The 12,500-nt window shown below is 47.0% G+C and overlaps 1 protein-coding gene across 2 annotated transcripts in view; it reads right to left on the minus strand.

Annotated features, from left to right (window-relative positions):
• Window positions 1-6,618, minus strand: part of ddhd1a (DDHD domain containing 1a) — a 46,457-nt gene extending 39,839 nt beyond the window's left edge. For both annotated transcript variants that reach the window (XM_062522909.1, XM_062522908.1), the window contains exons 1-2: window positions 5,397-6,618; window positions 235-417 (exon numbers count right to left, since the gene is read on the minus strand). In XM_062522909.1, coding sequence (XP_062378893.1) covers window positions 235-417; window positions 5,397-6,195 — 982 coding nt within the window. In that variant the 5' untranslated portion in view covers window positions 6,196-6,618. The remainder of the gene's footprint in view (window positions 1-234; window positions 418-5,396) is intronic.
• Window positions 6,619-12,500: the final 5,882 nt, after the last annotated feature.

A 12,500-nucleotide genomic window follows, 5' to 3' on the forward strand; every position in this document is an offset into this window, starting at 1 on the left:
ATGTTGTCCCTATCCACACACGCACACGCACACGCACACACACGCACACGCACACGCACACATGCACACACACACGTGTGATCAATCTTTTTCCTCAACTTATAGTGGGTATGTTAATCGTGCGTTATTCTGTCAAAGGTCTACAACTATCATCTCCTGCACACACACACACGCGTGTATGTTGCAACACACACACACACACAAACACACACACACACACGTTTAGTCTCTCACCATCCTTGCTGTCGACGGTCTTGGCCACCACGTCCGTGTCGGAGTCGAAGGTGTCCTGCATCTGCTGCCCCCGGAAGTGTGCGAGGTGCTCGGTCTCGATCAGGTCGCTCTCCTCCTCCTCCATTGGTAGCCACGTGCCGTCAATGAACCACTGGCCGCGCATCACAGGGATGCTGTCCTGCCCTGTACAGCGCCAAACACACACACGCAGAGAGACAGGTTACAATACACACACACACTCTGGCAATGCTAAACACACACACACACACATACGCAGAGAGACAGGTTACAATACACACACACTCTGGCAACGCTAAACACACACACACACGCAGAGAGACAGGTTACAATACACACACACTCTGGTAACGCTAAACACACACACACACACACACACACACACACACACACACAGAGACAGGTCACACACTCTGGCAACGTTAAACATACACGTGTGCAGAGAGACAGGTTACACACACGCTCTGGCAACACTAAACACACACAGGTTACACACACACACTCTGGCAACACTAAACACACTCACACACACAGACGGGTTACACACACACACACACACACAGACGGGTTACACACACACACACACACACACTCTGGCAACACTTAACACTTTGCAATTTACTTTGTCATGCTAATTTACCGGTATATACCGGTATATACAGTAATACACACACGCACACGAACACACACACACGATGAGAGAGGTGGGATGTGATCCTGCTGTGCAACAGGAACAGAAGCAGAGCTCAGGCAAGAGAGCTGTCGGAAGATGTGGCCGGAAGCGGCCAGAAGATAGGAGTTTTAGGACAGTGGCTGGCTGCGCTTCAGAAGACTGGTTCAGTATCAAAGGGATGCCGCAGGGAATGCTGGGAGAGAGAGGGATGGGATGCTGGGAGAGAGGGATGGAATGCTGGGAGAGAGGGATGGGAGAGAGGGATGGAATGCTGGGAGAGAGGGATGGGATGCTGGGAGAGAGGGATGGGATGCTGGGAGAGAGGGATGAGATACTGGGAGAGAGGGATGGGATGCTGGGAGAGAGGGATGAGATACTGGGAGAGAGGGAGAAGAGGCAGGAGCTCTAGGAGGAGTGTGATTGACCACTGGTCCAGCATGGGATGGGAGCTGGCAGTAAGGGAGGGGTGTGGATGTTGGCTGAGCTTCATAAGACGTCAGTCATGGACTGTGAAGCACAGCACATGAGACAAGAGGAAAGTGCTGAGCCGTGAACAGACTTCCTGATGTGTGAAGGACAGTGTGTGTGTGAGCATGAGTGTGTGTGTGCGTGTGAGTATGTGTGCGTGTGTGTGTGTATGAAACAGGAGCTTTTGATCTACTAAACCACTGACCCACCATACAGTACAGTATAGCAGTAAGCAATCTTGCACTGCACAGGGCTGAGAGAGAGAGAGAGATCTTACTGTTTATGACCACTACTGCCATACGTTTGTTCTTTTAATGCTTTGCCAATACTTGTAAACTGGTCATGCCAGTAAAGCACGTTAAATTGAAAAATACAAATTGATTTGAGAGAACACAACGGCCAGGCCACCTGTCAGTTCCTCACTAGACATCAACCAAAACAATAGCTGGTTGCAGCCCTAACGTGAACAGGACACAGGAGAGAGGGAGAGAGAGAGAGAGAGAGAGAGAGAGAGAGAGAGAGAGAGAGAGAGAGAGAGGTCCAATAAACGACTGAAGTGGCCCGGGCCGGCACTGAGAAGCAAAGAGAGACAGGATTCCTAGCATTCCCATAATGCATGGCAACACCTTGTTTTTGAGCTTCTGTGAGACCATCTGAATTCAGTCTTCAGCACTACTGAGCAATTAGCACAGCAGTTTCCCTATGCCATGGCTAAGTACTTCCCCGTTTCATGTTCCTCAAAAAAAACAAAAGTGATACTGTGAATGGGAACTTCTGGTTACCAGCAAGTATCCCGTTACTATCAGCAGACGGTAACTGACCCTGGCAGCGCAAGATAGCCTTCACCGCAGTTACAAAATGCGTTCTCTTGGGGAGACAATCCTAGTGTGCAGCGGAGGTTTCTGCCTATAATGTATTGTACGCTAATACCCTAATATCATAAAACAAGCACAGTCATGCGATTGCAGACACTTGCCCCTTGTCACACAACAATAACCAAAGTGAGAACAAACCACTGCATCTGCATCTTTGTTGTGATTGGACAGTGAGGAGACTGACGGGAAGTAAGTGGGGGAGAGAGAGACAGGTTGAGATCAGGAAGTGACCCTGATCGGATCAGATCAGACTCGAACCCGGGTCTCCATGGGCACTTAAGGTGCATTCATTCCAGGAGCAAATAACTCTAACAAGAACTAGAACCATAACAATAAAAGCGCCCATATTGACTAACGATAAGCAAAGTCTCTCCTTGTGTTAATGAATGTGATTGCTACAATGTGATGGGTTCTGATTGGCTATTAACTTTTCATTCTCAAAAAATCGCTCTGAAAGTGATCCCCAACGATATCGTTCTTCATGTCGTTATTGTTATAGTTTAAGTGTGAACGTCGTCATTCATATTAGTGAGAACGATATTTGTTCATGGTTATCTTTACAGTTATCGCTCTTGGTGTGAACGGCCCTTTACACACGGGTGTAGTGCGACCATAGCTCCCCTCAGCATCCGCACTCTGGATCACGTGAGAGGATGGAGAAGTGGTGATCCTCCAGGCAGTGTTTTTTTTAAACTGGTGCACTGGGCTGAGAGTAAAGGGTGCGGTGATGTACTGTAAGCAGGCCATCAGACAGGATGCGGGTTTTGCCGGGGTTTTTTTATGCTCTCAAAACGCAGGAAAAGTTTTCTGCGCAACTTATTTACATTTACATGTATTCATTTGGCGGACGCATTTGTCCAAAGCGGCTTACAGCAACGGAATAACATTTCAGGCTAAATTAAGATTTAAGCATTTTTAGATGTAAGCTACAGAGCTACACTACTGCAATTGAATACAATATGAGCTTAAGCGCGAACAGAATTTGAAAAAAGTTCAACTAAAAGCGGAAAAGCGTCCATGAATTTATGAAAACATACTGTAGTGCGCCTTTGCGTTTTACGAGCGCCCTGTCTGATGGCACCCTAATGCAGGTAATACACATTTCAGAGTGACGGATTATTATACCCCTGTGCAGCACACAGTACCCACACCAACTAGAAGAGGGATGTCCGAATTACACTTTTTTTACTGCCAAAAAACTGTTTACTGTAAGCATTCCATATATTGCACATGGGGGTAGAATTTCATCTTGGGGGTAGAATAGATTAACTTCACCCACACATTAGTGGATGAGGAAGGTCTCCTGGGCCTTAGTAGGGAGAGATATGATTCTAGAAGCGGTGGGGTAAGCATTCCTTTATTTTGCAAACTATAGACTTTTTCCCCTCAGAGTTGACAACACAAGCCTAATAACATCAGCACTGCTCCCAGAGGAGCAATGAGCAGAACAAGGGATTTCTCGAAATGAGGCACCATTACCTCCACAGAAGAAGCTAATATTTACATTCAGTTTGGGATGAAAGGTGTCAGCGACATGCTAAAGGTAAGGTCTACTGCCACATTGCAGAGGCAAACTATGTGATATCACCAATCATGTTTAAGTCAGTTTAACTATGTTCTCATCCTCAGACCACAGGAAAAAAAAAAAAGTATTTTCTCATTAGTGTTCTCCAAGCCTAAGCTCACAGAACAGAATCCTGCAATAGTTCTGTTCTGCACAGCGGAACCCCTCAGGTGTTCCACAGCGCCGTGGCAACCTGCTCTTCCAGGAACTTCCTCCTGACGTGAGAGTGAGACGGCTGACTGTTGGTTGTGTGGGCTGCTGCTGTTATTCATTCATCACTACGACTACGGTCTGGGAGTCACTGACCTTCAGGGCCACCATTACCACTATGATGAGCTGATGTGTAGTCATAGAAACTCTTGACATATTACGCACCATAAAACAGATATGGCCCAACGATTCTTTAGATGCTTTATCAACCGGCTCTGTATTGCAACGTCTGACTGCTGGTGAAACTGGCTTTGCGTCACGTGACACATGGTCACACAATCTGCAAGCACTGAGCAGTCTCAAAATAAAGACATTAAAACATGCTTTTATCTGAGCAGGTCTCAAAATAAAAACATTAAAACACGCCCTGTCTCTGATATAATTACAGGGCAGCACGTTGACTTGCAAAGGGTGCTGACGTCGCATCTAATTATCTATGAACAGAAAGAGCACAGGCTACAGGCCTAACACAAACAAACCCCAAAACACACGCTGCAACAAGCCCTCCTAAAAAAGCACTCTATGTTCTGCACCTCAAACTGAGCACTCCGATGGAGTCTGCATTGAAAAAGCACTGGCATCCTTCTGTGTGTGCTGCCTCCTCTGTTATGTTTTGAGACAGCGTAGCACTCAAAGCACTGGTCCAGGACAGAAGCTGCCCAAACATTCTGATTCTGATTCTGATTCTGAGCTGATTCTAATTCTGATTCTGATTCAAAGCCTCAGCACTCTATTGCTGCAACTCTTATCATTTGAAAGAGCCTCGGCAGAGAGACCAGGAAATCAATTGCATGCATTGTGTCAAGGTGAACAGTGGAACGTTAATGAGCTACAAAAATGGATCACAACCCTTATCATGTGAGGCATCATACAACCGCACCTCCACACACGTCGTGGGTGGTGGATGTTTCTACAACCAAGGGGAGAAAACAGTGCCATCCAATTCTCAGCCTTCTGAATGACAAAGGCTTGCCATTCATATTACTGCTATTACGTAGGCTAAATGACTTCAAAACAAACGCTACCCTAACCATTCATTCATTATGTTTCACTCTCTCCCTCTCTCACTCACACACACACACACACACACACACACACACACACACACCTCATCCCGTGGAAAGACTTCAGGAAAACCACAGATACAGATAAGAATGAGCACACTCACTCAACCATTAACATTTACATAGCAGGTGAATTGGGATGGTTTCAAAGAAATTTAAATTCAAGAAAATATGAATGAAGTGACATTAGCTATACAACCATTTTAGTTTGTCTAGTAGCCTAGTCATTAATTAATTGCAAATACACAGTTTCTGCGCACAGAGTACAAACAGACGGATAGCCTACTTACGATTCCAGTAGACTGGATAGCACTCCTTCTCTCTGACATCCACTTCGTAGAGACCCCCTCTCACACAGACGGCTTCCACGCTGATATTTATACTGTCCAAGTCTCTCTCTTCCGATGATTCGGACCGCTCGACAGATTCTATCCTGCCATGCGCTATAGTTCTTGGCGCAGTTTGCGTTGGCACTTCTTTCTGAGGTCCGTCCAATACTGCTGAGCCAGTGGCTGTTTCTTGCGTGTCCTGTGTTTCGGTACCCGCGGGACATGCCCGGTTGAATATGCCAGGATTCAACTCACAGTATTTACGGTACGCTACCTCGATTTTTAAGGAGTCGTGCCCAACGAAGGGCTTCCAGGTTTTCTTGTCCTCTTTGTAGAACCACCGGACCTCCTCCGGGCCCAATTCGGTGACGACTTCGAAGCGCTGTCTGGAACTGTTGGAGCGATGCCTTTTTCTGCTCTCCGGCGGGGGAACATTTCCGTCGTTTTTGTTGTAGTTGAGGGTGCTGGTAGTCCCGTAGTTAAAGTAACCCCCGTCGCTGTTATGAGGGTAAGACTCGTCCAGCATCTTATCACGCTGGTTTAACGTTAGTGGGTGACTGTTCTGGAGTAGCGGCAGGTGTCTGTCAAAACCCGACTGCACCGCGTGCATCCCTGCGCCAATTGACGACTCGTCATAGGAGCAGACAAACATCTCGTTTCCCAGACCCCACTCTCTGTTGTTATTGTTAATGGACGAAATTCCGCCGCCTGGACTCAGCGGAGGGCTGATAAAAGGCGACTTATTTGGGAAACTACTCATAACTTTGACTAGGTGTTCACTTTTGACATTAGCTAGCTGGCTAACGACGGCTATCCACAGACAGCAAGACGTTTACACAAGTGAGTGATCATGAATGAAATGTATGTCATGATAGCATAGACTTCAAAAACGCATCATGCTGTCTATCTCACTTGGCTACTCACTTGCCACAGAGCACCCAGGAAACAGCTTTAGGTAGCTATCTTAGCTGTGCTAACTTATGGCTAGCTAACCAAGAACTATGCCAGCTGAATGACACGGCTGCCTTTTCTCTTTTTCCGCGACTTCCACCTCTAAAGTAACGTACCAGTAACAACCGAGGTGGCCTCCCTCTCTGCGAGCCGGTGTTGTCATAGAACCTTTACTTTTTTTACCGCTTGCGGTAAATTATCCTTGACCGTCATCCGCACCCGCCATCGGAAGACCCACAGAATCTTTCATGTCTAAACAACTCACCGGCTTGCATGGTGACGACAGCTGCGTGATGCGCAATTCGTTCACGCAGGCAGGGATTTTCTTACGGCAGCGGTGGCGCGCACGTAAAGTCTTGTGACCGCTTGTGACCAGAGACTAGTGAGTCCGTCTGTTCACTGTGAGTGACCCACATCAGTTATACGAACACCGTTCTTTAACAAGAGGAGTTGGCTATTTACATGTGCTTGTCAGCTTACAGGGAAAGAATGAATTTACGCTTTAAAAGCCACAAAACCCACACATACTTTATATTACAGAAGTGGCTGGTGACCTACATGTCTTTTGGATAAATTCTTAAACAAGTTCATTGGGAATGGTAAACTAGTTGAAGTTGGCTTGTTGAGGCTTGTTTGTTTGCTTGCTTATTGGGTTCTGCAAGTAATTTGCACGGATTTCTAAAATAATTTGGTAATACCACAAGGTGGCGCTGTTGCCTCAGTCGAAGATTAAAAACGTTGTAGAAGAAAGCTTTGATAGTTACACGGTCCATTATGAGGAAGATGCTGTAGTCCTCGAGTAACACAACATACATCTGTAACATTCATAACATTCTCGCATTGTTTCAGCTGCTGTCATTGAAAGAATTGAATATTTACATTAATTTATCTCCATCATTACTGAGTTGCAAATAAACCTTTGGAAACATGCTCTTTATATACCAACTCATCTGGTTTAGGGTTACACACACACATAGTCACACACACACACACACACACACACACACACACACACACACACACACACACACACACACACACAAGCACAAGAGAGACACACACACATACACAAGTACACACACACACACACACACACACACACACACACACACACTCACAAATACACATAGACACAGACACACACAAACACACACACACACACACTAACACAGTGTCTGAACTCCATATTGAAGGCCCAGGACTCTCTTTGCTGTTAGAGGCCTTCTCCCACAGCTTAACTGCAGTGTGTGTGTCTGAATTTATGTGAATATACAGTATGTGTGTCTATGGCAACAGGCTGAGATCTAACAGGCTTTTCATGGCCACCACACACACACAGACACCCCCCCCCCCCCCCCCCCACACACACACACACACACATAAAAAAGAGGTACAGTACATACACATGCACTGGCAAGCTCGCAGACACACACACACACACACACAGAGAAGGATACACGACTTGAACCCCAAGTATTCTGTTTTTTGTACATACATACAGTACACACACACACACACACACACACACACACACACACACACATTTTCGCTATGTAAACAGGCACACATCTGTGGGGGCGGGCCCTGGCGTGAGTGGAGGGGAGGTCGTGCGACGTGTAAACCAGCGAGCTCCCGCTGGGCCGTCGTCAAGCACCCGTCCCTCCCGCCGCCCGCGTTTCCAAGGAGGTTAAAGTTCCGGCCGCTGGGCTGTGAACATTTGGCGCGAGAACCAGAGCAGTCACCCCCCCACCACACACACACACACACACACTCCCCCTTTTTTTGAGGTCCTCTGTTGCAGCAGTTTGTGTGTGTGTACTGTATGGGTGTGTGTGTGTGTGTGTGTGTGTGTGTGTGTGTGTGTGTGTGTGTGTGCACAACACTCTCCCTTATGGTTGAGGTTTCCAAGAAGGGGAGCATATTTAGAGTTTGCAGTGAAATAAATGAATGCCATGCCGTACTGTTTACTGGGCTGCCTCCCATGCTGTGTGTGTGTGTGTGTGTGTGTTTGTGTGTGTGTGTGTGTGTGTGTGCGTGTGTGTGTGTGGCAGCAGTGGCCTCTTACGCTGAATGCTTGACCTGGACCCGTGTCTGGAAGTCGGGTGTGTGGCGTGGCACTGCAGCCAGAGAGGTTTATTTCCGACCCGCCTCAGCAAAACAACAGTAAGTGGCTAGTTTGTGTGTGTGTCTGTGTGCGTGTGTGTGCGTGTGTGTGTGTGTGTGTGTGTGGGGGGGGGGGGGTGTATGAGTGCATGTGTGTGTTGAGAGTGGTGTGTGTGTATGTGTGGGGTCGTGTGTGTGTGTGTCTGTGTGTGTGTGGGGGGGGGGGGGGGGCGGTGTATGAGTGCGTGTGTGTGTTGAGAGTGGTGTGTGTGTGTGCATGTGTGTGTGGTGTGTGTGTGTGTGTGTGTGTTGGGGGGGGGGGGGTAGAACCTTCCCTGTTAGGATGCTGCCGCTGTGTGTCATTGCATGGTATCAATTTGAGCTAAATGTGCGTGTGCTTATGTGTCTGTGTGTGGCCTTATTTGTTTATTTATCTGACTGTGGCTCTGTGCATTCCCAATATATCCTCTCATACATGATTAGTATCAGGTGAACTTGACCATCCAAATGCAGATGTTCATTTGAAAAAGAAAACAAAAAAAACAGACCGTTTCCGAGGAATACTGTTGCATTTGTGTGTGTGTGTGTGTGTGTGTGTGTGTTTGAGAGAGTGAGAGAGAGAGAGTACATACAGATGAACAGAGCATTTGTCAGAGCATCATTGTGAATGTATTATTATAGTCACAAGTGGGAAGCCGGTGCTCCAGACACACACACACACACACACACACGCACGGCTTTGTGCTTGCGTGCGCACGCGTGTGAGCAGGAGTGTGCATTGCGTGTGTGCGTGCGCCTGTGTGTACATGTGGACACATGTGCAAGCTTGTGTGTGTGCGTGTGCGTGCGTGTGTGTGTGCGTGTGTGTGTGTGCCGGGACATCCGATCTCTTGCGCACAGCACGCCATACTTGTTTGCAGGTGGTCTGTCCGTGCTGGGGGAGGTGCTGGTGTGTGTGTGTGTGTGTGTGTGTGTGTGTGTGTGTGTGTGTGTGTAGGTGGTGGTGGTAGGGGGCCGCGGTGAGGCAGATTTAATATTTCATAGGAACGTACTGCACTCTGGACGCCATCATTGAGCCCACATGGCAGGGCCGGAAAACAGCTCTGGGAACACTTGGCTGAAATATGCTGCCTGCCCGCACCCCCTCCTCCTCCTCCACACATACACACACACACACACACACACACACACACACACACACACACACACACACACACACACACACACACACAGCACCACCTCCACCACCCCCTCCGACAAGCTGTTCTCTGCAGGCCCTCACAGTTACAAGCTGGCCATGCAGCTACAGATGCTGGCAGCTGTCTTTAACTCTTTCAGTGCTGTTGTCGGACCGCTCTCAACCTGCTATGGCGGCAGCACTGAACGCCCATAAGCAGCGTGTGCCAGTGAACCATATAATAATGATAAGTGGCATGGTATGGCGTGGCACACTATCGCATGGCACACATCAAAGGCAACGTTTTCAGTAAGGTTTCATACTTTGTAGTCAGCTGTTCTTATCTTCTTAGTCGTTCACTGTACTCACTGTATCTATTTTTTTTTTATATCATATAAAAGTTTTAGAATTGATGTTTTATACTTAAAACTAGCTCTGGAATTAGCATACGTATCATATTACTATGGCCTGTGTGTGTGCTGGCACATTCTATGCATCTCACCTTCAACCACAATTACAGTATAATCTCTTGCCAACAAGGAATATGCAAGTGTAGAATTCCGTTTAGTGAAAGAAGAAAATAGGCTAGTTTAATCAATAAACAATATTAGAACTCTCCAGGTGTTGGCAAATGCAGTGAAACAGCAAACAGACCAAACTAATCAAACTGGAGTAATCTAATACAGGGGTCACGAAAGAGAGGGGAATGCATGAGGGCGAGAGAGAGAGAGACAGAGAGAGAGAGAGAGGGAGAGGGAGGGAGGGAGGGAGAGGGGCAGACTGAGGAGGAAGTTGGTGTGGCCTCTGCTTCCTGTCCAGTGTCAGGTCAGGCCAGAGGTGTCTGTCTACATCAGAGTCCCCCTGAGTCCCTGCTGCCGCATGGCTCCAGTCAGACCAGTCTCCTGCGTCTAGATCGTGTGTGTGTGTGTGTGTGTGTGTGTTTGTGTGTCTCTGTGTGTGTGTGTGTGGGGTTGGAGGACTGTATGGGTGGCTAAAGGGCGTAGTAAAACACAGACTGCAGGGCATGTCTACAAGTGGTGTTGTCTAGAAGTGTGTGTGTGTGTCGGCGGGGGGTGGGGGGTGGTTGGAAGTGTGGAGGGGATGTGGAATGGGGTCATCCAGAAACATAGCAGAGGCCCATATGCGTCTCCAGAGCCATCAAACACTGACCAGGTCCTGAAAAATATCACCCGCTTTTCCTAGCATTGTATTTTTCACAAAGATCTCCGTTTCTTGAGGTCACCGAGCTACAGAGCTACAATCTGGGGGCTCGTGAACATGGGGGCTCATGAACTTGCCCCCAGAGTGTAGCACCGTAGCTGCCTTGAAGCTCTAACTGGCTGCAGCAACTCAAGCTCGGTAAAACCGATGGTTTTCGTTTAGTGCTTGGTGACCTCGAGGAACAGAGGTCTATGTGAAAAATCGCCAGATTTCTCCTTTAAAAGCACTAGATAAATAGATAGATAGATAGATACTTTATTGATCCCCAAGGGGAAATTCAACACTAACAGGTTCATTGGAAGGGAAGGAGGCAAGTCGAATTAAAAAATAAATACATAAAATGTGTATTTTATGATCTCATAGGTCTACGATAAGTACATGCACAGGTCTGCCTACCCACTAAAGCCTGGCAAGCTCCTGAGGAAAGTCTGTTTGCCGTCTGTGTCAGGTCACTTGTGGTGGAGTAGCGGTAACAAAAGACTCTTTAGTTCCCTGACTGACATTCGGTAGACATCCGGCCGTTACCGCAAATCAGTCTCGCTTTGGATAAAAAGCGACTGCTAAAATATTCATCAACTTTAACTTTAGGAGTCCGCTGCCTGCATCTCGGCCATGGTGGGCAGTCACAGCTGACTTAGTATTTGGCCCAGTTCAGCCCCTGCCTCTGGCATCTGCCCTGGCAGGAGGAGAAATACCCCCTGGAGTGCCACCACTCACAGATTACTGACCAGGGCGTTCCCTATAGAGCCGTTCAACTGCATAACCCGAGTGTACCGTCACGCCGGTGTGTTTGGAATGTTGGGAAATTAACATTCTAAAGAATATCTGAGTTCATTGAATTCTACATAGAATTTTAGAACGTTGAATTGTTGCGGAATGAAATCTTGTGTTAGAATGTTCAAAACCCACCCTTTTAAAGGATAAATAAACATTTGCGTTCCTCAGGCATTTCTGATGCCACAGAGAACAACATTGGTAATGTTGAGGACAAGCAAAAATTATTTTAAAAAAAACTTTTAAAGGTGACATTTTGTAGAGCGTTACACTAAAGTCAGAGTAAAGTATTCGTTGATTTTGAACATTTCAACCGGAAAACCTCTCGGAACATGCATTCCAGACAACTCGGACGTCTAAGGTTGGATTTCAACTCCAACCTTGAAGTTGATCGATTAGATCGACTTACCACGAGTTCAGAAGTGGGAACTCTGACTTCAAATGGCACTCCATTGTACTTTTTCCCAGTAGGAGGTCAGAATTCTTGACCCCCGAGTTTGTCTGGAATGAAAATGGGAGATTCCAACGAGGAAATATCTGACTTCCGAGTTTTCTGGAATGCCGCATTTGTCTCCATACCCATCCAACCCTGATACCTCCAGGGAATGCTAGCCACTCCTGCTATATTTCACAAGCATATTAAGCGCTAAGGGGTTTATTTAGGAGGAAAAGGTTTAATAACAACTAAATACCTGACGTGTATAAATAAATAAATATATTCTAGGCGTAGGAGATAAGGATAGTTGTGGTATGTCTGTAATTTAATAAAGGTGGGTGTTTTCTTTTTTTTACTTACTTCGTATGACTCCTAAACCCAGAGGTCTGATCAGAGGTGTGAT

This window comes from Sardina pilchardus, chromosome 20, assembly GCF_963854185.1.
Source record: "Sardina pilchardus chromosome 20, fSarPil1.1, whole genome shotgun sequence".
NCBI classification, from domain to species: domain Eukaryota; kingdom Metazoa; phylum Chordata; class Actinopteri; order Clupeiformes; family Clupeidae; genus Sardina; species Sardina pilchardus.